Source organism: Pinus tabuliformis, chromosome 9 (genome assembly GCF_031772625.1).
Source record: "Pinus tabuliformis cultivar Carrire ecotype Pingquan chromosome 9, CPIR1, whole genome shotgun sequence".
Taxonomy (NCBI): domain Eukaryota; kingdom Viridiplantae; phylum Streptophyta; class Pinopsida; order Pinales; family Pinaceae; genus Pinus; species Pinus tabuliformis.
Genome location: NC_142307.1, coordinates 855,710,687 through 855,738,017, shown reverse-complemented (window position 1 = coordinate 855,738,017; position 27,331 = coordinate 855,710,687). Strand labels below are relative to the sequence as shown.

The following is a 27,331-nucleotide window of genomic DNA, read 5'->3' as shown; positions in this document are numbered from 1 at the left end:
AATCAGACAAAAAACTGATACTATAAAGATTATGGGATTTCCTAAACATATCTCGTGTCAAGCATTATCCATAGCTGGAGGCGGACTTGCTTCTCGCTCTGCATCATGTTGATTCCCCTTCAGCAGCTGAAGAATAGTGTCCATCTTTTCCTCTTGTTTCGCCATCGTAATGCGAATGTAGCTCAATTCTCTGCGCAGATCCGGATCTCCCTTAGCTAACTCGACCATCTCCTTGGCTACTTGTTCAAGGGCTTTTGCCATCAGCCTCTTCATAACCCAGTATATGTGCAAGGATTGCTTGAATAAGGACATTCGTCCCCTGGTATGGCCTGGATCGTGAAGCAGAAACTCCCAATCCTCCATTTCATCCTCAGACTGGTCTTGGAGGGACTCTTCCTCCAGGAACTGCATGACTCTTCTGACTGCCGGGTTTGTGTTTCGCTGGTAGGCCCTTTCAGCTCGCCGGACTCTATGATTCACCGTCCTCCTTGGCGGTCTAACGGGTTTCGAATCTTGCCCAGAATTCTCCCCTTTCTCCTGCATCCTCCTTCCCTGTCCACGGCCCCTCTTCCTGCTCTGGTCCGCACCTTTGTCAGGGCTCATCGCTCGTTTTCAACTAAACAGATATTTTAATTATTATTTTTAATTAAATTTAACATTATTACACCATCTCCTCTTTCAACCACATTTACTTATTATTATTATTATTATAATAAATAAATAAATAAATAAATTAATTAATTAATTACAACATTAACGTGTAATGGCTATGAATAACACTTAAAACACAAAATACACAATTGCCATTCAAACAATCGGTACTTAAAAATTTGGTACAATTGGCAACGAAGTGTGAACGTCCATATGTGGTACCTGTCAAGTCTCCAACCATGATGGATCAATGCAGATAGGACTCCATATGCTCTATATGTGAGAGCTGTTTTCGGAAAGATATGGCTATATGATCCTTTCGGTGTGGGTCGGTTCTCATATCTCAAATGAAACTGAGCTCAGCTTCTTGTATCATCGATTCACACTTCATTTTGGGTGCTGCCTACCGATTTGGACGGTAACCTGAAAACTTTTCAGGTTCCTAAATGCGGTATGTTCATCGTTTTTACGGCTTATCAAATAAATTTCAATGAATCATCACAGCACTCTAGCTTCCATTGATTCGAGGGCGTTTAATTGTTCTTCAACTGCACAAACCATTTAAAGTGTGCATCTAAAGTCAGGCCTGATGGGAGTTTATATATGTTCTCTGTATGATCTCTCTCTCTCTCAAATAAAATTCAGTGAATCATCACAGCACTCTATGTTACACTGATTCCAGGGCTTTTTTATTGTTCTCCAACTGCACAAACCCATCTAAAGTCAGGCCTGATAGGCGGTTATATATATTCGGTTTCAATATTTAATATTTTGTTCACTGTATGAGCACTCTCTCTAGATATATATCCTTTGAGGTGCATAACAAAGGTTTACAATGAGATAGATCTCTGTTTGTATTCATATTTAGTCCATTCTTGTTACATACACAGGTCCCCACAGACATGAAGAAAGTTTATTTATCATTTCACCTACACCAAGGCATAAATAATCTCGATTTTCTATACAACGATGTTTATTAGGAGCACCAATGATCCAGGTGGATATTGGTGGCCACCTGCCTATTCTACTTGGACCTCCAGTTGGTTTGATCAGTTTCCTTGATTATAGCACAATTTACTATTTTTAACAGTTTTTCGGGTCTTGAATTTCTGGAGCTGTTTTGACCCCCTAAACGATTTTTTTTGAGGTCCACAACAAACTCATAACATGGGCCTGCCGTAAATATTGTAGTGCTCAGAGAGACCTTTTAACAAGGTATTATACATGCCAAATGAAGATGATATGACCAAGTTATGATCCTGAGAAGTTTGCTATCCAACTAACTCCAACGGGGCCTACAAACTCTTGGCATTCCATCCCCTAGGGTTAGGGTTTTGGGTATTAGGGTTTCCCTTTGTTGGTCAATAATAAAAAGACTTTTGAGCCTCATTGTAACACAATTCAGAAGACATGTAGCTGCCACATCTCTTCTTAGAGATAAACTACTATCCCCTGAGCTAGTTTATTTCCATTTTGCATGTAACAATTTTTTAGTACTTTGTTATTAATAAATTGAAGTTTTGTTTTTGCTGTATCTCTGTGTTTCTGTTCATATTTGTATTTCATTTCGTTCCTTCATAAATCTAGATCAACCAACAAGTTTGGAAGCCTAGGAAATTCACTTAATTATTTTTGTCCAATGGACCCACGTTGGCTCAAATCTATATTGAATTTCTAGTCTTTTTTCTTACAGCCAAAATTTCCAAAGTAGGATCTAATCTAATAATAGATACAAAATATTATCTCGCTAAGTAAATTATGATAATTTATCATAATTATGAAGTCCATTAGAGGAGCTCTATAGGCTTTCCAATCAAAGGTGAGTCATACTTTACACAATTGCATAAAAGAAGCATCAAAGACCTAGAAACAAATCAATGTAAGGGTGCTGAAATAAACTTATTGTCCTGTCAAACTCGATCCTCTGTATGACAATGTTGAACTTGAAATTTAATTTTTGTGTGGTGGATATCATACTCCCATTAGACTTGAACTAACATATATCTTTTTATTTATTTTATTTTTCTGAAGATTTCATTAATCAAATAAAATTGCTCAAATGAACCACATTTCATCTGCTCGATAGAGCCTACAATAAAAGGCAAGCCAAGGCTTCTATATTCTTTAAGATTAGAGAAAATCCTCTAAGCTCCTGAATCTATCATCCAGTCATAATCCAAAAAGTAGTCCCATAATAGCCTTGAACCATAATGTCAAAGATGGCGATTACACATGACCAAAAGTCTGCCAAAAACAAAACACAAAAAAAATCGGCAAAGGTCAAGTGTTGTATCTTATCCATAACCAAATCCCCAAATGGTACCATGTCCTAAAATTAAAATTACGTTTCTACCTTTTCCAATGCCTTTTTGAGCTTCTGGTATGGGAGCTCGAACATGGGGAGGGTTCTAAAATGGAGGATCTAATTTTCCATACTTACCTGAGATGGCCATTGCATCTGAATCCTAATCTGACTAATGCACCATCAATGAAGAGGAAGGGGACTTTTGCTTCATATTAATATGAATCAAGATTGATATTGACATTACAATATTCTAACATTACCAATTATGAAAACATTGACCTAAAACCCTTGCTCAAAGTTGGGGGGAATGAATTAACATTCTCAATAAGTTGGGATAACTCCACCAGTAAGTAGTTAATGGAGCTTCCACACCTAGCTAGACGAGAGCCACCATGTCATCCACTTCTAAACCCCATGAAAGAGGGGACAAAGGACTTGCCTTGGAATTAGATCTGATATTAGACTCAAAGGATACAAAACTCTAATTAATCCTTGTCTTGATCTTGCAAGAGGATGGATTGATTGATCACCCCAATTTTAGTGGAAATATGCCTAGATAGATTATCACTGACAACGACACAAATGTTTGTGTAAAACTTTGAAGCATCCAAGCTTGCCACAACCAACCTACCTTCCATTTATGAGGGAACCAAGGATATTGACTTCTCCAACTTCATCTCTGTTGCATTGGCTGAAGAAAACCTTGAGGATCGAACAATGGACAATCCTAATCTTCCTTTCACATCATATGAATCGAACAAACAAATAGTCATTACGCCTCCCTCACCAACCAATTGAACCACCTCCAATCCTAACCAACTAGTGTTGCCACATTGCCCAAAGGGGATTGGACTACCTCTATAATCAAGGCAAGAACTATTGGAATTTGGAATACTTATCTAATCAAGGCAAGACCTATTGCCTTATCTGACTTTACTCTTGTCCCGCCTTTGGATTCATCTCCTATTTCTATTTATTAGCAACTTTCCCCTCCAAAGTGACTTTATCCTTAGTGTTCTTAGATGTTGAATGAGGAACCTCGAGATTCCCCACATCTTTGGAAGAAGGACGTGATAGAAGGACAACCTGATCACCTACCTCTCTCCCTCCATCTCTTGCATGCTTGGAACTCTTCCTCAAAGCTAATTCTTTTTTGGGACAAACCCTAAAGTTTAAACAAATGACCATGTGAGAAGTAGAATTGACAATGAAATGGAAAGTTTTCATAGTCTACTTGTTGAAGCCATTGATTCTTTTCCAATTTGAGTACTATTTCATTAAGCAACCCTTTGTCATTATGTAATGGAACAAGTAGATTTTTGCCCTAGTTTTCCTAGGGTTTCAATGATTTTTTTTTCTTGTACAAAAGTCAATTCAATACATTTGATAAACTTCAATAGATTGTGTTGGCTTTCAATAATATAATAAACCCACTAAATAATCCACAGTTTCGTCAACCCAATTAATCCAAATGCAATAGATACACATCCAGATAAACCTACTAAGCTCAATAGAGATATGAGTTTATCTATAGACTAATAAACCCTATATGAATTCTATCTACTCAAATACCGAGTTTGCCTCATGTCTGAACTCGTTATCTATCTTAGTCCTCCTCAACAATACCACACACTTCCTGAGAAACCCTTCCTTACTCTGCTATAGGATCCACACTTCAGCTCTGTAGCACTGGCCCCAGAAACCTATTATTTATCACAACAAGTGGTCTGATCTACTACAAGACTCCAGGAAAACAATCATAGAGGGATTCACTTCAAAAGTTCAACTTAGTGGGCTTGAATGACTAGCCAAGTCACTACAGGAGTTTTGGATTATTGCAACAACTCTTCAACAATTTCGGTCTGTCACATGGACCTTGAATTTGTTCCTCACTTGATCGAAGTATACTCGGTCTCCTTCAGGAATAATCAAAGAGCAAATTCGTATGCCTCCATATGAGTCTGTCCCAGAATTTTATTTGAGCTCCAGATCAACTCACATGGCCTATAAGTGTACTTGGATTGTCTTGCAATAGATGGACTTGTCTTAGAAAGAATTTGCCTGTCTTGATGAACCTCCTCAGACCAAAAACTTCCTTCAACAATCATGTGTCAGAACAAGTAGAAAATAGAAGAATAAAGAGAAAATAAGTTTATCAACTAGGGTGGAATCTTTCACCACTGAAATTGATAGGAGAAAAGGGTAATGTTAAACATTCTTTTACTTAAATTTTTAACATTACCATGAAATGACTTAGGATGTTTGAGAGTGGTTTTGACCTCATTGGATTTCATATGGAGAAAGTAGAATTTTAGATCTCACTCAAAATCTAGCAAAGTTATCAGTTTTTCAGGATTTCAGGATTAGGGGGATTGAAATGTTTCCATTGGATTGTGTCATATACTAGGGTATGGAACTCGTATTTAATCAATAGCACCAAGCCCTCTATGTACCTTGATGTTAGTGACATTGGTTGTCAAACTCCTCTTGTGAAAATTCCTTGATTGCAATAATTGGAAACTATTCTCCTAATTGATGTAGTTTATTTTTCTTCAGTTAATTAAATTAATGGAAAATAACGAATAGCTCACTACTGTAATCTTCACAATACAATAATATACGTTTCGGAAATAAATCTGGAACTGAGAAAATAGATGCACTCAGTTAACACAGTTATTTTGGACTAATGTCCCCGAGAAAACCCCGAAGGGAAAACTGGTGCAACAGATGAGGGTTTATATTATTATGCAGCAGTAAAATTTGATTACAATAATCTGGATGCCTCACTAGAAATCCTCCGACAAATAATCTGGCCAAATAATTTGGAGAAAAATTCTCCCTTCTGAAAAGTAGCTCACACTGCCTCTTGGCCTGCTCGAACTGCCTCTTGGCTGCTCACTTTGCTGGCATGCGCAAGTCTGGAAGACCTTTGAAACTACCTCCAACTAGGTCGTCTAGCATCCCTTGGTCTCTGAAAAATATTAGCTCTACCTTCCCTGCTTAGATCTAGCCTCTGACAACTGAAACAAACTTTTCCTGGCACTCGCACTGGGGTTTTTGGCTCACTCGCATTGCCTGGACGAATTCTCTCCAAAAAAACTCAACCTCCCTTTTTTTGCCTCTCTAGCACTGGAAAAACACTAGGAAATTCCTTCAGAATTTCTTTCTGTTCCCTCTCTCCTGCTCTCCTTCTAACTCGAACTTTCTTCCTTGCTGAAAGGTCTCTAGGTGTTTTGTCCTGAAACCTTTACTGAGTTTTGGTGATCTCGTGTTCCTTAGTCTCTTAGACACAAATCGAGACTAGAACACTTGTTTGATGCTACAAAAACTAACACTCTCTCTTAGCGAGGAAGTTGTTATTTCTCTCCACTACTATACCCTCCTGGACTTGGACAATCCCGTGCTGTTGATGTCTGATTGACTTCCTCCACTTCTCCAAGCTGACCAATCCTATCACTAGAAATCATTGCGAAGAGAATGTTGCCCATCAAGCTGCTGCGCAAACTCTGATTTACTCATATTGCTACTGCTACTGCTCTATTGCTGCTTTTGCACTGCTGTTGCAACTACTGCAATAATGAGTATGATCTCCCCAGATATTGAAGTACTAGCTTTCATAGGGATGCTCCCTCTGAAACTAGACTCCCTTTGAGTCTCGATCTCCCTATGGGAAATCTCTCAACTCCCTACTGGCAACTCGCACTGTCCTCTTGCACTGAAAACTGGACTGCGTAGCTTTGTGCTGGGAATCTGCTGGCTGGAATTGCAATTGCAATTCACATTGCCTGTGTCGCTGCAACTAGTTCTGCAATTGTCTCTCGATCAACTAACTGCAACTAGCTCTGCGCTTGTCTATCTGACTGCATCCTGCTGACACTGTGTTACTGCAACTAGCTCTTCAACTTTCTAATGAGCATCTGACTGCAACTAGTTATGCTAACATTGAATCCTACTACTGAATACCGTGGACCCCTATAGCAACGATAATGATCTTGCTGCAACAACTGGAACTAATCAACCTGATCTCCTTGCAGCATCTGGATCTTTCCCAGCTTGACACCCTCATGTATCAAGCTCCTCCTCCACTTGGAGATATGTTTGCTATTAGTGCAAACTCCTCTAATTTGGCGGTTAGCTCATCAATATTTGCCGAAGCTACTGCCTGCTTATGCTTCTCCTTCTTGTCCTTCTTCCTTTGAGGTCAATGGGTGACATAGTGGCCATACTCACCACACCCAAAACACTTGATATTCGACATATCTTCTTCCTCTCGCCTACTCCTGAGCCTTGTCCCTAACTGGGACCTTTCTTCGCTTTTCCCTTACTTGCAAGGGCCACATTTTCCTCATCCTCCTCCTCCTTTGGTCCCTTGTTGTTGTTGCTGGTAGAATCATTCGCAAGGTTGAGTCTCATCTCTTCTTGAGTGAAATCACTCCACAGACGATCCCATCTAGGTAGCGTATCTCACCTAGAAATAACTTGGATGAAAGTATGCCACTCCTTGGTGAAACCATTGAGATTTTTTTTGACTAGCTTGCTATCTGATGGTTTTTCTCCAATCGCTGCAAGTTCATCTCTGACATTTTGAATCCTGGTGAGGTAGGGTGTAACGCCTTCTCCCTTCTGCATTCTAGTGGTCCTCAACTTCTCCTTGAGAATCATCTTCCGATTCTCTGATGGATTCTCATATAGCTTGACTACAACATCTCACATTTCCTTTGCTGTGTTCAATGTAGCAACATGCGAAACGATATGATCCCGAACCTCGTCTAGGATCATCCTCTTAGCCTTGGCCAGTTCTTTCTGGTACATTCCTTGTTGTTGAGCATCTGTAGGTATGGCAACATTGTTTTCTGCATACTCCTTTAGACCATACTCATCTAACAAGAATGACATTCTAGCCTTCCATACACCAAAGTTAGAGGCTTCGTCAAGTCTGTCTTGGTCCCTGAGTCTTGCTGTGGCCATCTCTGTGAAATTCAAGTAATCTGGAGACCAATAAAATGGAACTCCCTTTATCTTTCTGGCAACTGAATCTGGCTTCTTCTACTACTTGCACCTCTCCTGGAATGCACAAATTTGATCATGCACTAGCAGATTTGTTCCTACACTCGCTATAGAGATCCTACACCAGCCTCTAGAACCCTTCCCGAAATTCGTATTGCTTGCAATCTCATTGGGCAACTCGCACTGCTGATCTTAAAACTCGCACTGGCTAAGCTGGCTAGTCTATATGACCTTCTGCTGTTGGAAAATTTGATTTCCTTCCCTAGACTGGAAAACTGGAAATTCTCCCTCCTGTGTGCTTTTCTCTTCCTTGCCCTGTGCAGATATGCAACTGTAACCTTGCTGCAAATATTCTGCACCCAAATTTGACAAATATGCTCTGCAAAATCGCTGATCTGCTCACCGGAACCTTGCTGTTACAGATCTGAGGCAATGCACACTTTTCCACCAATTTGGATATGGAAATCAAACTTTGACTCTCTGCTATACGTATTGCCTGGTTGGTCTACACAGAATTGGAGAAAGTACTTCATATGTGCTATTGAAATTGCACGATCTCAAAATTACATGCATACATATATAAGTACATTGAAGATCTTAAAATGATATGAACTATGAAGAGTCATAACACACACAGTGTTACAGATTAGATACCTAACTAGGGTACTCTAATCGGGTGGGACTAAGCTGTACTCAAGCTTTAGCCACTCTAGGTACCATCAGGCTTTTAAGCTCTAACACCAACCCAGGGATCTAGGTGTGTATCCAAGGTTGGAGCTCCATGACCAACGCCACCCTCCCTACTTCGAGATCTAGACATCAACACATAAGCCGACCATATGTCCTCCCAAGCATCTTGTTGCCACAAGATGCTTCATCTCTCCCTATCAACTAAATCTGTAACATTGACCAATCCAAGCATGCTTCTGAAATATTCAAACTTCTTATTTGGAAGAGATTTCGTCAACACGTCAACTACCTATTCATCTGTCGGAATATATTGTAGCTTCACGACCCCATCTTGTACTAAAATTCTAATGTAATGGTACTTGTTATTGATATGCTTTGTCCTAGCATGAAACACGAGGTCTTCAGACATCTTGATGCTGCTTTGATTATCACAATTTATCACTGTAGGATCTAGAGGCTTTCAAAACAAATCTGACAATAGTTTTCTTAACCAAACTGCTTCTTTTCCTACTTCACATGCACAACATATTCAACTTCAACACTACTTAATGCAACAGGATCTTATTTTCTACTCATCCATGAAATCATTGCAGATCCCAAACTGAAACAACCACCGATAGTGCTTCTTCCATCAATCTCACTGCCACCCCAATTGGAATTGGTAAAACCTGTTAATTTAACTTCCTTTCCATCATACTTTAGGCAGTGATGAATTGTTCCACGTAGTTATCTCAAGATATGTTTGGCAACAACGCTCCAACTGAAATTGACTAAGAATGTTTACAACAAAGCATATGTCAGGTCTTGTATTCACCAAGTACATCAAAGAGCCCACCAACTTATGATAGCTTGTAGGATCAACGAGACTAGAGTCAGAGCTTCTCAACTTCTTGAGATTTGTGATCATGGGAGTAGTCATAGGCTTGGAATCCATCATACCAAACTTTTGTAACATCTTGATTATGTACTTTCCTTGACCAAGATATATCTCACTAGGTTTCTGCCAAACTCTCAAGCCCAAGTAGTAATGCACGAGTCCCTGGTCTTTCATTTCAAATTTTGCTGCCAACATTTTCTTTCGCTCTAGAATTTTTCACTCCACACTTGTAATAAATAAGTCATCCACATATAAAAGTATAATAATTGGTTCATTCTTCATTATCTTGATGTAGAGGTTTGCATCAACATAATTTTTGACAAACCCAATCCTTAAAAGATATGCATCCATCCTTGCATACCAAGCCCTAGGAGCTTGCTTCAAGCCATATAGAGCTTTCTTTAGTTTGCAAACATGAGTATCCCTGCTATTTATCTCAAAGCCTTCTGATTGTTCAATATATACTTCTTCATCAATGGTTCCATTTAGAAATGTTGTTTTGACATCCATTTGATGGATATTCCATCCCATAGTAGCAGCTAGCGAAACCAAAGATCTAATAGTAGTATACCTGGCAGTAGGAGCAAAGGTTTCTTCATAGTATATTCCTTCTTTTTGAGAGAAAACCCTTGCAACAAATCTTGCTTTGTATTTGTCTATGCTTCCATCAATGGCATGTTTGATTTTGTAAATCCATTTGGAAGTGACAACGGATTTGTCACTAGGTCTAGGAACAATTTCCCAAACCCCATTTTTCATGATAGATTGATATTCTTCTTGCATTGCTTTCTTCCATTCTTCTTGATGAGCGGCTTCTTCAAAGGTAGTTGGTTCTGTTTTGATTAACTTCGTCATGTATGTTGCATATCCTGAGTATCTTTTCGGTCTTTTGCTTTCTCTAAAAGTTCCTTTAGTTGCTCCATGTCCTTCGACATCTTCAAGTGTAGCTTTTAACCAATTTGGCCTCTTCTTTGTTTTAGGAATGATTATAGGTTGAATAGGCTCACTTGGTCCTTCTTCTTCTTGGTTTGTAGGTGACTTGTCATGTTGCTCTTCTTCTTCAAATAGAGGTACATCTTCTTCATCAGATTCGATTGGTATATCCTTGGATCTTTTGTAGGCATGGTTTTCATCAAATATAACATCCCTGCTAACTTCGATTTGTCTTCCTTCTTTGATGTAGATTCTATAAGCCTTTGATGAAAGGCTATAACCAACAAATATACCTTTTATACTTGTAGAGTCTAACTTCTTTTGCTTTTCTTTAGGAACATGAATGTATGCGGGACACCCAAAGATTCAGATATGGTCTATACATGGCTTCTTCCCTGTGAATGCTTCTTCCGGTGTCATATTATCGAGGATTCTATGAGGACACCTATTATGTATGTATGTTATTGTCATGGCTGCTTCTCCCCATAGAAACTTTGGTAGATCTTGATCAAATATCACAGTCCTTATGCATTCTTCAATGGTTCTATTCTTCCTTTTTGATACTCCATTTTGTTCGACCTTCTAGGGAACAATGAGCTCCCTCTTAATACATGCTTCCTTACAATATGCTATAAGTTCTTTTGAAGTGTATTCACCTCCATTGTCGGATCTCAAAGTATTTATCTTTCTTTCAGTTAACGTCTCAACTTCGGATCTAAATTCCTTGAACTTTTCAAATACTTCGTCCTTTGTCTTGAAAAGATAGAGCCATGTCTTTCTAGAGTGATCATCAATGAAGGTCACATAGTAAAGGTAGCTTCCAAGAGATTTATTAGACATGGGCCCACAAACATCAGAATGAATGAGGTATAATATATCCTTAGACCTTGTGTCACTGCATGTAAAAGGTTTCCTAGTGTTCTTTCCCAAAACACATCCCTTGCATACTCCTTCATGGTCTTCCTTGATGTTGGGGATGCCATTTACCATTTGAATTAGAGAGGGCATTATCTTGTAATGAATATGCCCATATCTTCTATGCCAAAGTTCGATGGGATTGATCTCCATGTGAACTAGGGCTTGAGGAGATGGTGTTATAACTCTATATAGTCTTCCTTCATGAATTCCAATAACCTTTTCCTTTTCAATACTTGAATCCTTTCCCCAAACCAAAACTTTACCATCTACAAAAGAAACCCTATCTCCTTTATCTTGTAAACAAGAAATGGAAAGTAAATTCTTTTTCAAACCTGGAACATAGAGTATTTTGTTGAGGTGTAGCTTTGCTCCACTTTCTAGCTTCAATGATGTGGATCCAAGGCCCTTGACTGCATAGCTGTTGTTGTCTCCTGGCTCCACTGCATGTGATGATGATTCTCTTGATAGAGTATGGAGTTGTCCACTTTCTCTTGTCATGTGTCTTGAGGCTCCACTATCAATGATCCATGAATTATCATCATCAAGTGTACCTCTAAGTGCAACCAAGAATCCTTCACTCTTGACTCTTCTAGATAGATTGTAGATGATCCTTCCAACTTAGATTCTTGCAATTTTCATGATATTGAATCCCATCTTCAAATAACTTGCCATTGAGGGAGTGACCTTTTCTTCCAAGATTGCTTTTCTTTCCTTCAATTGATAGCCAACAAAGTGATCTTCAACTAGTCTTTATTTCACCTTAGCTCTGATACCATGTTGAGAAATCAATGCTTAGGGTTTGATTCCTCTTTCTTAATAATTACTTGTGATTTATGTTGGCTTCTTTTATTTCTTTGTTAGTTTATCTTTCATAAAACAATTACCAAATTAAATGTATATGAAGATCACAAGAACAAGAGACACAATATGTAGGCACTTAGCCAAGGAAAAATCCCTCCAAGGGGAAAAACCAATCCAACTCTTCCACTAGTAGATTCAAATCAAGATGAGACAATCCAAGACCTTTTAGACCTAGACAAAGACCTCCTCCAATCACTAAGTCAACCCTTCCTTCTATAGTCTCCAAGTGTCAGCTTCACAAATGCAGCTTCAATCCAAAATTTTGGCCCCCAGCTACAAAATTTCGGCCCCTAGCTTCAAAATTTTGGGCCTATAGTAGATTTAGAAATTTCGGCCCCAGCTACAGTCTAGTAACTTTGCACGTGTGAGATAGAGATGCCCGAAAACTCGATCCTTGACTTCCACAACTTCTTCCTTCTTTCTCCTCAACTTCGCTCTTCTTTTCTGCCTTTATCCTGTAGATTGAACTTGTTGAGTGTGTACTACAAATGAGTTGAGCTACCTCTATATATACTCTTCTGCGGGGTCGAATAGCCCTAATTGAGGTCGACTTCATGAGGACGAAGCTGACTTGGTGTGGAGGTGACAAATGACTCTTTTGACTCAAAAATAATTCTTGTCACATGATACAAAAGCCCAAGAAGGGTCTAATAAAAATGACAATGACTCTATTGACTCAAGACAAAACTTAGAAGCGTTCAATGGAGGCTTTGACCTAAAAATCATTGACCCAAGCATGAAACCCATGATTTAATAAGTCGATTTCTTTTACAATAAAATTTGTTTTTCTTTCTTTTCATCAAATACAATTATGAAGACTGACTCTAGTTACGTTCTTCAACATTATAATTTCTCGTTGGAGCTTCAACGACTATGATTAGATCCCCACCAACAACTAAGATCATCTTAGACTTGATCCATGTGAGTCTCTAGAGCATTCTTGATCATCCTCAATTAATTTCCTTTAATTAATTGATTTCCCTAAGTTAGACTTAGACATTTTTAATTATTGAACAATTAATTTAATTGAGTGGTCTCTAGGTGTTTTTCTCCCGAAACCTTTTCTCGGTTTTGGAGATCTTGTGTTTCTTAGTCTTGTAGACACAAATCGAGATTAGAACACCTGTCCAATGCTACAAAAACTAACACCTCTATCATAACCCTACTAAAAATGTACCCATCACTCAAACAAAATCTTGACTTGACATGCTACATTTTTTCTATCCTATGTTAATGCTTAGAGGGTGATATTGATGACAAAGATCCCTAGACAGGCAATGATTTTGATGATATGTAGGTATTTGTTGTAGCATGATTTTTTTGGATGCTAGAGGCCATCTAGAGCCTATTTGTTGATGTATTTTCGGTTCAGAGATGGATTGCACTCGATGCTATTTTGGTTATGTGCACCCTTACATGCTATATAAATGAGAACTTGTAATTTGTGGACCTGTGGTTGATGAAGATTATAACTACTAGATGAATGATGTTATATGGTTTAATCCATGTTTTTATGTTTTTATCACTAATTCATCATTCTACATGCTTTTGTTGACATATATATATATATATATATATATATATATATATATATATATATATATATATATATATATATATATATATAATTCACTCTCGTCCCGGGAGCTTTTGAAAATGTTGCTCCCCGCTCCCGCTCCCAAGTAGCCATGGTTTTGGGTTCTTTTGCCCTAGTCGAACCATTTTTTACCCCTTTATCAAGACTATAACCTGTGAGGTCGGATAGGCTATTTCGTCCCTCATTCACCCTCAATTTGAAGAGGACATTACACATTAGCAACTGACGGTTCTTGGATTTGTGCCTCAAAATGATCCCAAACAATTTCCCACCTAATACAAAATCCTTTGATCCCACAAGTGCAATGGTAACCTTGGTAGCCAAACCCACGTATGTAGTAAATCCTTTACAGTATGTTTTCAATCAACAATATTGTTCTAGTGTCTTACAACCAATCTAGAAAATTCAAAGTTCCATGTATCGCCATTTAAAATCACTTCCTTATTGACCAAAATATCAAAATGTAATGAGTAGAAGCCTCTCTGTGAAGGGGAGATTTGTATCTTACCTCTCGCTACTGATGACTAAAAAGTGTCGATCAAGTCTACCAATTTATTAATCAATAGATTTGGGCCCTAGAAATACCTTATCAATGCCCTTGCTTCAAGTTCTTTTGATTTGTCCAAAATCCACTCAATAGGGTGGGGAGGCCCCACTACATCGGTAGATTGAAAACATTTTTTCCTTTCTGCTGAAACCTTAAAACCATTTTTTATAGCACCACCTCCCCCTTCTTCCTCCTCTATCACCCTCTAGTTAAGATCTAACATATATCTGTCCTTGGTCTTCATGAAGTAGATCTAGGTCTTCAAAAAATGAATTGCCAATAAATGGAATGTTATAAATGCTACCTAATAGTGAAGCTGAAGTCATGGGTCCATGTACTTTTGAATGTATTAGGTCAATAATCTCAATTAATGGATGTTCATTGTTTGGAAAAACAATCATGGCATGCTTCTTGAGTGCGCAACCCTTGCATACTTTGGTAAATCTTGATCTTGAAGTTTCGACAATCCTTGCACTAAGTCCTTCAAGATTGGCAACACTCCATTGTGCAAGTGATCCATCCTCTTGTGCCAAAGCTTGTACAAGTTCTCATTGTCATGCACTAGGGTGCTCCACTAGATTTTCCAACTTGTACAAACCACCGTCTCAAACACCTCTAGCCAAAGCTTATCCTGAATCCAATGATCTCCTATGTATGATTACTTGCTAATCATCAAATTCCAAAACACTTCCTAGATCTATTGTAGCTAAAAGTATAAGTAGTCTTAGTCAAATGAGGAACATATAAAACATCACCAAGCTCAAGAACATCATTTGAGGGCATCCAAAATGTGATATGAATCCCACTCCTGCTACTAGATACATGGTGTCATCACCAAGCCCCACCTGTAAGCTTGCCTCCTGCTCTTGAAGTCTATTGAAAGCCTTCTCGTTGAAGGTCTCATGTTTGGATGTTCCAATATCTACATACCATTCAACACCAAACATGATCCTTCACTGAGTTGAGGATGAATTGCTTTGCCTTTGACATTTTTTAATGTTTTTCCAACAAAGCAACATTTGTAGGAAGTATGACCTTCCTCCAGAAGCATCTACGTCTGGCACTTCCATTGAATGTGTTAAATTTACATGAAACTCAACAATTACTTGGATGAATAATTGAAAACAGAAACTAGTTTACTTTCACCAAGATACAAAGTTTATTAACGATTCATCTGCAGCAGAATAAAAACACAGAGATAAAGACACATGCACAGATTGACAAACTTTTTTAGGAAACCCAACAGGGAAAATTTTCTTGCTTGATGTGGCTTTTTTATTGATTGTTCTTAAGCACTTGGATCTATTACAAAGTAATCTGTCTCTGTTGAGAAAGCCTTCTACTTCTCACACAACTCTCAGCTGATACAATTGATCTAGGCTGCCTTGATCACTACTTGATCTAGATTCTTGCACACAATTCTTCCTGCTGCTACGTCCTTGACTTGCTCTGCAAACCTTGCTCTCTTCTCCTTGATCTTGCGCACTTGTGACTTTCTACTCCTTAGGACACAAGCCCTGTGCACAATCAATATCCTATTTCCTAGTGCTCTTGTTCCTCCTATTTGTCAGGACGCAATTCCTGCGCTCTCCACAATCAAGGCTCTCTCTCACAAACTTGTGAGCTCTGTCTTGTCACAATCATTCGTGCACAAGACAATTGTATTTCATTGTGCCTTCGTCCTCTCTTTATAGATTCAATCCATGCTAAATTAGGCTAGTTTAGATTTAGAACTCGAGTTGTTGATTGACAAGTTAACTAAGAGTGAACTCTTTCTTTCTCCAATCAACACTAGAGTTCTTAACTTGTCCTTCCTTCAATCAAGACTGAAGTCCCTAATTGAACTCGTAACTGCCACCCAATCCTGTAGTTAAACTGATGAAAACTCCTCTTTTAACTGAAGGTCCAACTCTACTCATGCTAACTTGATAATTATTCCAGTATACTGGAAATAACTCATCCTAACCGAAGTCTAACTCATGAGGACAATTCGAGGTCTTCACTGGCTAAGGCACAAGCCAGAAGACCTTGCTTGCTACATATTCAATAGAATGAAGTTGGAAGGGCATTCAAATATGTCTTCATGTTTGATACTAAATATAGTCATACTACTACTCTTGGAACACAATTCTAGGAAAAACAAATCAATAGCCTAACTTATCATATGTCTCTAATGCTTTTCTCAAGCAAGGGCCTTGGGCATCCTACCATTAATATCATTCAACAACTTCCTGTCCTAGGTAGAAGCCCTAGTTTCCATACATAGATTCTTAGAAGGTTTAAGAAAACATGCTCTGACATGGTAAATAGACTTGCAAATTTGTCACCCTAAAAAGTTGGAAAACTTAAGGGACTCTCAAAATTACTTTTGTTTGATCGAAAAGTACATACACTAATTGAAAAGTAATAACATCAATTAATAAGAAATTGTAGACTGTAGTTCTTGGAAAATCATCTTGGTTTTTATTAACTTCGGGAAGAAGGAATCAACGCACACACTTGCTAGTAAATTGGTTGATCAACAATTTAGGAACACCTCTACTAGTGTGCCCTGTTTAATTGAATCAAACCCTTTTCTATTATAGAGAATTGTGTGCAGGATACATGGAGAAGTTGGGTATAATAGAGTGCCTTGCTCCTAGAATGATGCACCTTAGTCTAAAATTGGAAATCTCATCTACCATACACTGTAATTTTAGTTTTAGTACTAAAGATCCAATTTAGAATTGAATTGAAGATCTAATATAGAAATGAACTAAATTGAATTAATTAATTGAGAATTGAATTGAACTGAATTGAAGAGATAAGTTGTTCTCCAAGAATGATGTTCTCACAACTTTGTTTGTGTCAAACTCATAATTGTCCTTTGCTTGTTACAACTCCTATGCCTTCATCCTTGGTGATATTGTGTTCTCTATTGTGTGTTGTTTATGTTCTTGGTGTTCCTCTTTCCCTTGCTACTCCTGCTTTCATCCTTGCCTATTTTTGGCTCTTGTCCTAGCCATGAACTCTCTTCAAATAATGCCCACAATGTATATTTAACCCATTTTAATGTTACTGCTCCTTCTATACTCATTTTGCTCGAATGGCCTCTCTATGTGTGTTTCTCTTGCAAATTCTCGTCCCTTCTTCCTCCCCTACCTTTTTCTTCATCTAGATTCTATACAATGTTGTTTCTATGATTGTCCTTTGCTTGTCTTGCTTATCAATGTATTGCTAACATCCAAATGTCTTATTCCATATTCAGGAGTATCCAAACACTCGTTGACATTAGGATTGCCTCTAGGATGCACTTGAAATGACCCTATATCTAGTCAAGAACATTGGGAACATTCTTGATGACATTTGCACCAAATCAAGGACATTTTGCTTCCTTTAAGTTCCTTGAAATGGGGGAACCTTGGGAATTGGTTTTGTTAGCTTTCGGGGTTGCTTTGAAGGTGTATACACCATGTTTTTGGGTGCTTAAAGAGATGTGGGGTGCATGGTGTATGGTTAGCCCTTGATTGATCCATGAGGGACTTGCACATTGGATGTGGCTTACTTATTGGTTGCTAGATCTCATATGGATGCTTTATTGAAATTCTTCCTTGGAATATTGAAGATCTTTAGATTGATTGGTGATGTTCTACATGGTGGCCACATAGAGGAGGTTTCTTGCTTGATGAATTGCCTGCATTGGAGGAGGAGCATTTGACATTTTAGAGGAGGGTGTTGAGCTTGGATGTTTACATGGAGCCTTGGAGTTGATTTGGGGGACATCTAGGTTGTGACAATGATCATGTAGGTGAAGTGGACTTAAAGGAGCACATGGCCTATGAGAGGCGTTGAACAATCAAAGCCCTTGGACGAGGAGCATTGGACATTGGATGAGGAGTGCCCATTGTGAAAATTCCTAAACCTGGAATCCCTACTGCAACACACTGATGTTACTTCTCCTACTTGTTAATCCATATAAGTTATTTACTGTGTTCTACAGTAAATATCGAATTAAATACTATTACAACCTTCACTTAATTAAAAATAATATGCCGAAACAAGAAACTGAACAGGAAAAGATACAACACAAGTGACAAAGTTATTTTGGACAAATGTCCCCGGAAAAACCCAATGTGGGAAAATCGGTGTAGCAAATCTAAGGGCTTTTATTATTAAGCAGAAGTTATGTCTGAATACAATCTCTGGATGCCTTGCTGGCTATCCAGTACAGAGAATATCATTCGACAGAAGAAATTAGTGAGATTACCTCACTCTACACTATAAGTCACGGCTGATCCGGCAGCTGAACCAACAAGTCCCCGACTATCAATAAGCTGCCCCTACGCTGTCACTGCGTGGGCCTACGTCACTGCCTTTGAGGCACTGTGTCACCTCTCTATTGGATCGATTTGCTCTCAGGATCTTCCACTTCAGCCCTCCCGGCTCAGAATGTCAAAACCCCAGCAAAATCTTAGACTTCTGCTTGGAAGGCACTGTGCTGCTTTGCGTGAGCCCTTCCTGGCTCTGCGTCACCCTCACTGGGTACTGCGCTGCCTCCTCTGTGTCTTTCTCTGCCTCTCTACTGCGTATTCTTGGCTCCGGAGAAGATCATCCAACCAAAACTATCTCTGTCCCTCTCTGTGTGATCACCACGAAATCATTGTGCTGCTCTCTAGCTCAACAATTCGATTTGACTGATCAACTCTTTGTGTATCTTCCAAATGATTCTCAAGCCTCCTTAAATAATATTCTCATTGATATTCAATGGCCCAGATTAGAAGCTAATCAATGGCTAAGATCATTTCTGCTTGATCCTTGTCTTCTTCTAGAAGTTACAACCACAGTTAGATTAATACCCATTAATTATTTTAATTTCCTAAGTTTAGACTTAGGGACCCATTAAAAATAATTAATTATTTTAATAAAATTGTTTCCAGGTGGAATTTCCCAAAACGTTTTCTGGGTTCTTTGGAATACATGTGCCCAAGCCTCCCTGCAAAATTTGAGACTTAGAGCACATCCGATGCTACCAGAAATCAACACTCCCTCTTAGCGAGGAATGTGCTCTAGCAATGCCTCCCACTGAAGCATCACCCTGACTTCATAACATCGTCCTCTGCGCTGCTGATGTCTGACATGCTGTCCACCAACTACTGCGCTATTGCTGACATTGCCAATGTCAACACTGCATCCGTACTACAACTCCCTCTCAAGTGTTGCATCTGTGCTACTGCTAACACTGCCACTGCTAACACTTCATCTGCACTGTAACTGAAAAACATCCCAAAATATGAACAAGTGTTTAGCATATATGCATCTTGATGCTGAAGATCTGACTGCTTCTAGTCCCACGCTATCGCTCTGAAGCCACTGCGTTGCTGTTGCTACTGCACTGTGCCTCCCTGCGCTGCTACAACTGTGCACTACGCTGCTTAGACTTCGCGTTCTAGCCACTGCATCTGTCGCTCCAACACTCCTCTGCACCAACACTGGTCCATCCTGCTACTTCTGATCTGGGCTCTTGTAACAATTGATTAGAGAGGTGGGCTCCTCAAGGATCTTGCCCATCTGTAGCTGTCTGGGGCTACAAAACCAAATCAACCCACCTCACTCCAGGAGGTATGGCTGTCAACATGGTGAAATATGATATACTCATACTGCAACTGCTACTTTTGAACTGCTGCTGTAACTACTACAATAATGAGTTTGATCTCCCTAGATCCAGAAGTACTAGCTTCCATAGGGCTGCTCCCTTTGAAACTAGACTCCCTCTGAGTCTCGATCTCCCTATGGGAAATCTCTCTACTCCCTCCTGGCAACTCACACAATCCTCCTGCATTGGAAACTGGACTGCGAAGCTCTGCGCTAGGAATCTCTTGGCTGGAATTGCGCCTGCATACTGCAACTGGGCAATTCACATTGCCTGTGTCACAACAACTAGTTCTGCAATTGTCTTCCGGAAACTGACTGGCTGCGTCTGCTGACACTGTGATTCTCCAGCTACTAAATCTGTTGGGCTCTCGTAGCAAGCATAGTGATCCATGTGAGAAATCTGCAACAACTAGATCTAATTTGCTGCTCTTCCATGGATCCTGCCCATCTGTGGCCATCTCTTGCAAAAATGTCGAATTGCCTCCTCTCTCCTCTGCGCAACATTGGATTGGCCTACGCACTCCCTTCTGGAGCTTGTAGATCTGCCCCTCTCCATTACTGCTCAGCTAGTAAGAATTCAGACTCCTTAGCTAGAAGTCCTTTGAGGAAGAATTCCCTCAACCGTGTCCCTCTCTTCGCTTTGACATCTTTCTGCCCAACAACTGCCTGCAGAAAACTGCATCCCACTAGAAAACATCCCTCTTCGCTGAAGCTTCTGCTGCACTGCTCCCTTTGCCGCTGACAAATTTCGATCTAGAAATCTTACCTCTCTGTCGACTCACTCAGAGAGAGATTTACCACGAAAATCTAGCCCTCCTCGCCTGAACTGCTCAAACCCTCAGGGGATTCCTTCAATGCTGGGCCTTTCGGCTCTGTTCTTCTTGCTTCACTTGCACTGCTCTGATACCATGTGAAAATTCCTAAACCCGAAATCCCTACTGCAGCGAACTAATGTTACTTCTCCTATTTGTTAATCCATACAAGTTATTTAATGTGTTCTACAGTAAATATCGAAGTAAATACTACTGCAACCTTCACTTAATTAAAAATAATATGCCGAAACGAGAAACTGAACAGGGAGATACAACACAAATGACAGTTATTTTTGGACAAATGTCCCCGGAAAAACCCAATGTGGGAAAACTGGTGCAGCAAATCTGAGGGTTTTTATTATTAAGCAGAAGTTATTTCTGAATACAATCTTTGGATGCCTTGTTGTCTATCCAGTACAAAGAATATCACTCAACAGAAGAAATTAGTGAGATTACCTTACTCTACACTGCAAGTCCTAGCTGATCTGGTAGCTGACCCAACGAGTCCCCGACTATCTCTGTGCTTCCCCTACACAGTCACTGCAAGGGCCTGCGTCACCTCTATGTTGAATCGATTTGCTCTCAGGAGCTTTGACTTCAGCCCTCCCGGTTCAGAACGTCAAGACTCAAAAGCCCAGCAAAATCTTGGACCTCTGCTTGGAAGGCACTACGCTGCTCTGCGTGAGCCCTTCCTGGCTCTGCATCACCCTCATTGGGCACTGCGCTGCCTCCTCTGCGTCTTTCTCTGCCTCTCTGCAGCGTAATCTTGGCTCCGGAGAAGATCCTTTAGCAAAACTATCTCTGCCCCTCTCTGTGTGATCACTACGAAATCACTTCGCTCCTCTTTAACACCCTTGCCTTTGAGTCTTGCTTCTACATTGTCATGATCTTTGATTTTGAGATGTGATACTTGTAGTAGTGCTTCACATGTGTGGACCTACTTGCATCTTGTAGGCTGCTTGTAGTGGAGTAGGTCCAGACTCCATATGACTTGTAGATATCCCTTCACCTCTCATATAAATAGAGGTAGGACAGACTCATTCTCATCATTTATGCATTGGAGAGCTTACATCTTATATATCTTGGGTTTAGAGATGCAGGGGGAGTGCTAGTCTCTTTCTCTCTCTCAATCTTTCTTCTTTGTACTTTATCTCTCTTGTCTTGAAGTGCTAGGGTGTATTGAGCATTCTTGAAGTCTAGGGTTAGTGTTTGATCCTTAAGAAGGCATTGGAGTTAGGTGTTGGAGATAAAACCCTAAGTTGTACTTGTTGGGAGGAGGGGAGGAGATGTTGTGTTTTCGGCCCAAAAGGAATTGCTAGTGTGTTGGAATATTTTTGGTGGAGCTAGGGTTTTTCTTTTTCCCAAGCTAGGGTTTTGGAGAGCTTGGAGGGTTGTACTAGTGTTTCTTAAGTTAATAGTATATACATGAACTTCTCTCTTGTATTAATGCATCTTAAGTTGATAGTATATACTTGCACTTCTCTCTTGTATTAATCTATCTTAAGTTGATAGTATATATTTGAACTTCGTCTATATATGTGTGTGTGTGTATTGGAAGTTTTCAGCTGTCCAAAATTTTTCTTCTTGCAGATTTGATTTGCAACTATCATTGTCTTCATGGTTTGGTAATTTTCAGCACCTATATGTTTCAGTGATTTGACATAAGTTGAAGCTGAAATTGTTAAGGGTTTAACATTGGTTTTGAGGACAATATGACAGAATTTACTACTGTAAATATTGCTTTCATAAAGTGAATTTCAGGTCTGGTTTATGCATGATAAAATTGGCCTAGAGGGATGAAACTTGTGGCATAAGTTTGATATCTTTTCTCTTGAACCGCCCAATGGATTGGGGTTACTGATAAGTGGAATATTGTCCATTGTTTCTGTAGTTTTAATATATTTCAGATAATCCCTAAGGCTGTCAATTCATAGGAACTAGATCCAGGAAACCTGTAGTAAAGAGGTGAAATTTATGAAGTTGCATTAATTGCTCTACAGGTTGGGATCGGTTCTCGTGCTACATAACTTTGCACTATGAGTTGATCAGTGCGAAGAATGACAACCAAATGAAATGCAACAACAATAAATGGAGGATTTGGTGAAAACTTCACTAGAATGATACATTGTGTAAATATGGTTTTAGCTTCAATGGTCTTAAAGAGCATTGCCACCAAGATTGTCTTGATGTGGGCCTACACTCTTTATGTCAAATTGGAACCCAAAATTTGACAACAATAAAGAAGGGAAGGTGTAGCTGAAGCATGAAATAGGTGGTTCATTTTTGGAGTATTTTGAAATTGGAGTTGAATGTGTTGCTTCTTCGATGTTGCAAGTAGCATACCCTTTACTTAATCATAGTTCAACATCCAGAGCTAGGTTGAAGAGAGGGTGTGTTACCACTCATGATGCATGAAGACTTGTACTAGTATTGAATAATTTTTTAGCAGGTTGTTCATGGATGATTTGGTTTGGAGGCCTTTGTTGCAATTTATGATGTATATTCTCTAATTGGATCACCTTTTGAGGCATGTATGCATATTTTGTTACATGCTTCCTTGTTGGCTGCTTTTGAGGGGCATCTCAGATTCCCTGAGGCCCATTAACATATTTGGAGGCATGCCACATAGGGAGATATTGGAGAGTTGAGGAGTGCCCTAGTTTATGATGCCACCATTTTTGCTTTATTGCATATCTTGAGGAGCACTCCATCCCTTGCACACATTTTGAGGGTGTACCATTGTTGAGGCCATTTTGCAAGACGAGTTGGTATAAATGCTCTTAAATCAAGGTCAAAACACACTTTTGAGGAAGTTCCCTAGCTTTATGGAAGGTTTGTGTTATGAAACAAGCTCAAGAAAAGATAGAAAAGATAGATCAACGCCTTAGAATTCAGCCTCTTCGAGGGGGCAACCTCCTTTACATTACATAAATGAACAATTCTTGGATGATTCAAATGACAAAACCTCCTTTCTATATATAGGAGTCTAAGGAGTCACAATATAATCCAGCCGACCTAACAATAATAATATAAAGCCACAAAAATAACAATAGAGGGATTCTATGGGGCACAGTAATAACAATATGGGGGTAATAGGGGCACAACAATATTAATAAGGGGTATAACTACAATAGTAATGGGGTAATCACTAGTATTATAGGGACCCAACATGCCCCTCTCCTTCAAAAAAGTGTTGTCCTCAACGCTTGAGTAGTTCTGGATACTTCTGCATAAAATTCTCATCCTCCCATGTGGAATCTTCAGCGGATAAGTTCTTCCACTTGATAAGATACTCTGAAATTGATCGATTTCGTAGCTGTCGAGTTCTTGTTTCTGTGACTGCTTCCGGTTCCAATATAATTTTTCCTTCCTCGTCAAGTTCTGGCAATATTGTTTGAACTGGGAGCTTGTCGCCTATAACCTTCTTTAAACATGAAACATGGAAAACTGGGTGCAATCGAGAAGCTGCAGGAAGCTCCAATTTGTATGCCATAGTACCAATCTTTTGCAACACCTTGTACGGACCATAATACTTTGGTGATAATTTATTATCCTTCTTAGCTTGCTTGAGGGACATTTGCTTATATGGTTGTAGCCGTAGGAATACCCAATCACCTACATCAAAACTTCTTTCACTGCGATGTTGATCTGCCTGTTGTTTCATTCTATTCTGTGCCAACACGAGGTTATCCTTTAAGAGTTGGAGGACTTGTTGTTGATGTTCGATGTGATGTTCCACTGCCTGAACCTTAGAATTTTCTCTTAAATATGATGTGATGGATGGTGGTTGATACCCATAAAGTGCCATAAATGGGGTCATTTTTGTTGCTGTATGGAAGGAAGTGTTATACCACCATTCAGCCAGAGGCAACCATTTGACCCATTGTGTCTGTTTATCAGATACAAAGCAACGAAGATATCCTTCCAAACATTTGTTTACTATCTCAGTTTGCCCATCAGATTGAGGATGATAAGATGAGCTATGAGCTAACTGAGTACCAAGACAAGAAAATAATTCTGTCCAAAAATTTCCAGTGAAAATGGGATCTCTGTCACTTACAATAATCTTTGGGTTTCCATGTAGCTTTTGAATTGTTTCCATAAATGCAGTAGAAACTGTACTGGCTTTAAATGGATGTGATAATGCACAAAAGTGTGCATACTTGGTAAGTCTGTCAACTACCACCATGATGACACTCTTTCCCTCAGACTTGGGTAAACCTGTGATAAAATCCATTGAAACCTCCTCCCAACGTTGGCTTGGAATGGATAAAGGTTGTAATAGACCTGGTGTCTTAATTGTTTCAACTTTATTTTGTTGGCAAACCAAACATTCCGCCACAAACTTTTGAATATCTGATTTAAGGCCATCCCAAAAAAATTCCTTCTTAACCCTGTGGTAAGTTTTTAAAAATCCTGAGTGCCCTCCTAAGGGAGAAGTGTGCAATTCCATAAGAATCTTTTGTTTTAGCTGGGAATTCTTACAGAGGTATAAGCGATCTTTGTACCATAACGAATCATTTTGCCAGCTAAATGTATCAGAAGTACTGGAATCTTGTTGTAACTTTCGAATAAGTGCCCACACTTCTTCGTCATTCTTCCATTCCTCCCTTGCTTCGTTTATCCAATCTGGTTGGATAATAGAAATGGCGCACAACAATGCTTCCACATCCTCATCCTTTCTTGAGAGTGCATCTGCCACCACATTTTGCTTCCCTTTTTTGTAGATGATTTCAAAGTCATAACCCAACATCTTTGTGACCCACTTTTGTTGCTCTTCAGAGGATAATCTTTGTTCTAAAAAGTATTTAAGGCTATCATGATCGTTTTTACCTTGAAGTGTCTTCCCATTAGGTAGGGTCGCCATTTCTTAAGTGCATGGAGTATTGCCAACATTTCCTTCTCATAAATAGCTTTGCTTAAAAACTTTCCCTTGATTGGACGACTTTCAAAAGCAATGGGTCTTTCATCTTGCATTAGAACAACACCAATTCCATTTCCTGAAGCATCACATTCCACAATAAAGGTTTTTGTGAAGTCCGGTGTAGCTAAGACCGGTGCTTGGCACATTGCCTCTTTAAGATGTTCAAAGGCCTTTGTTGCTTCCGGAGTCCATGAAAATGCATCTTTCTTCAATAATGTTGTTAGAGGTGCTGCTATTCTCCCATAATTCTTAACAAACTTGCGATAATACCCTGTCAACCCAAGAAATCCTCGCAGATGCTTTATGGATGTGGGGATTTTCCATTCCTTAATGGCTTTAATTTTGCTAGGGTCTACCTTAACTCCTTCATGAGATACAATATGACCCAAATATTCCACCTCCTGGACTCCAAAGAAACATTTGGATCTTTTTGCATATAATTGTTTCTCCTCCAATAGTTGTAGCACCCTGTCAACATGTTCAACATGATCCTTCCAAGACTTGCTGTAGATTAGTATATCATCAAAAAATACTAACACAAATTTTCTAAGGAATGGTTTGAAAATTGAATTCATCAAACCTTGAAATGTTGAAGGTGCATTGGTAAGGCCAAAAGGCATGACCAAAAATTCATAATGACCCTCATGAGTTCTAAATGCTGTTTTCGGAATGTCTTCAATCTTCATTCTGATTTGATGATATCCTGAACGAAGATCCAACTTGGTGAAGTAAATTGATCCATGCAATTCATCCAGTAATTCATCAATGACAGGAATGGGGAACTTATCTTTAATAGTGAGCTTGTTGAGCTCCCTATAATCCGGACACATGCGCCATGATCCATCCTTCTTGTGCACCAATACTACTGGAGCAGAGAAAGAACTTTGACTCGGTTGAATTATACCAGCCTCTAGCATTTCTGCAACCATACGTTCAATTTCACTCTTTTGGACATAGGGATATCTGTACGGCCTGATGTTTGGAGGAACACTTCCTGGAATCAGATGAATAGCATGATCATGATCACGCATAGGTGGGAGACCTTTGGGAGTCTCAAATACCTTGGAATGATTGTCCAGGACTTTTTGGAGATCTGGAGAAATAGATGATTCCAATGTGGAAACATCTAGCGAACATAATTGTGCAATTACACCTCTTTGCTCCTTTTTTAGAAGCTTTGTCATACCATTAGAGCTGATTATCTTTCCTGGTTTCCCTGCAATACCCCTTAATTCAACTTCCTTTCCTTCCGTAGAAAATTTCATGAAAAGTTCTTGAAAATTAAAAGCTATTGTACCCAAGGATTGTAGCCATTGGACTCCTAGTACAACATCAGCACCTCCCATTGGAATGGAAAGCATTGGGCTAGTCAATACATATTCTCCCATGGATAGCTTGATATTATGGCACTTTCCAGAGCAATTTATTGTTCCTCCATTTGCAATCATCACTTGACACTCTGGTGCTGGATATAGGAAGCAATTCAATTCTTTTGCTACCTTACAATGAATAAAATTGTGGGTGCTTCCTGAATCAATCAACACTATTACCTTTTTCTTCTTGATTTGTCCTTCTATC

General features: G+C 39.3%; 1 protein-coding gene across 2 annotated transcripts in view; it reads left to right on the top strand.

The window, feature by feature from the left end:
• The first annotated feature begins 834 nt into the window (after nt 1-834).
• Nucleotides 835-27,331, top strand: part of LOC149151480 (uncharacterized) — a 129,105-nt gene continuing 102,608 nt past the window's right edge. The window contains exon 1 of one of the 2 annotated variants that reach the window (XM_089438656.1): nt 835-1,102. In XM_089438656.1, coding sequence (XP_089294782.1) covers nt 1,098-1,102 — 5 coding nt within the window. In that variant the 5' untranslated portion in view covers nt 835-1,097. The other variant, XM_089438655.1, reaches the window with a different exon arrangement.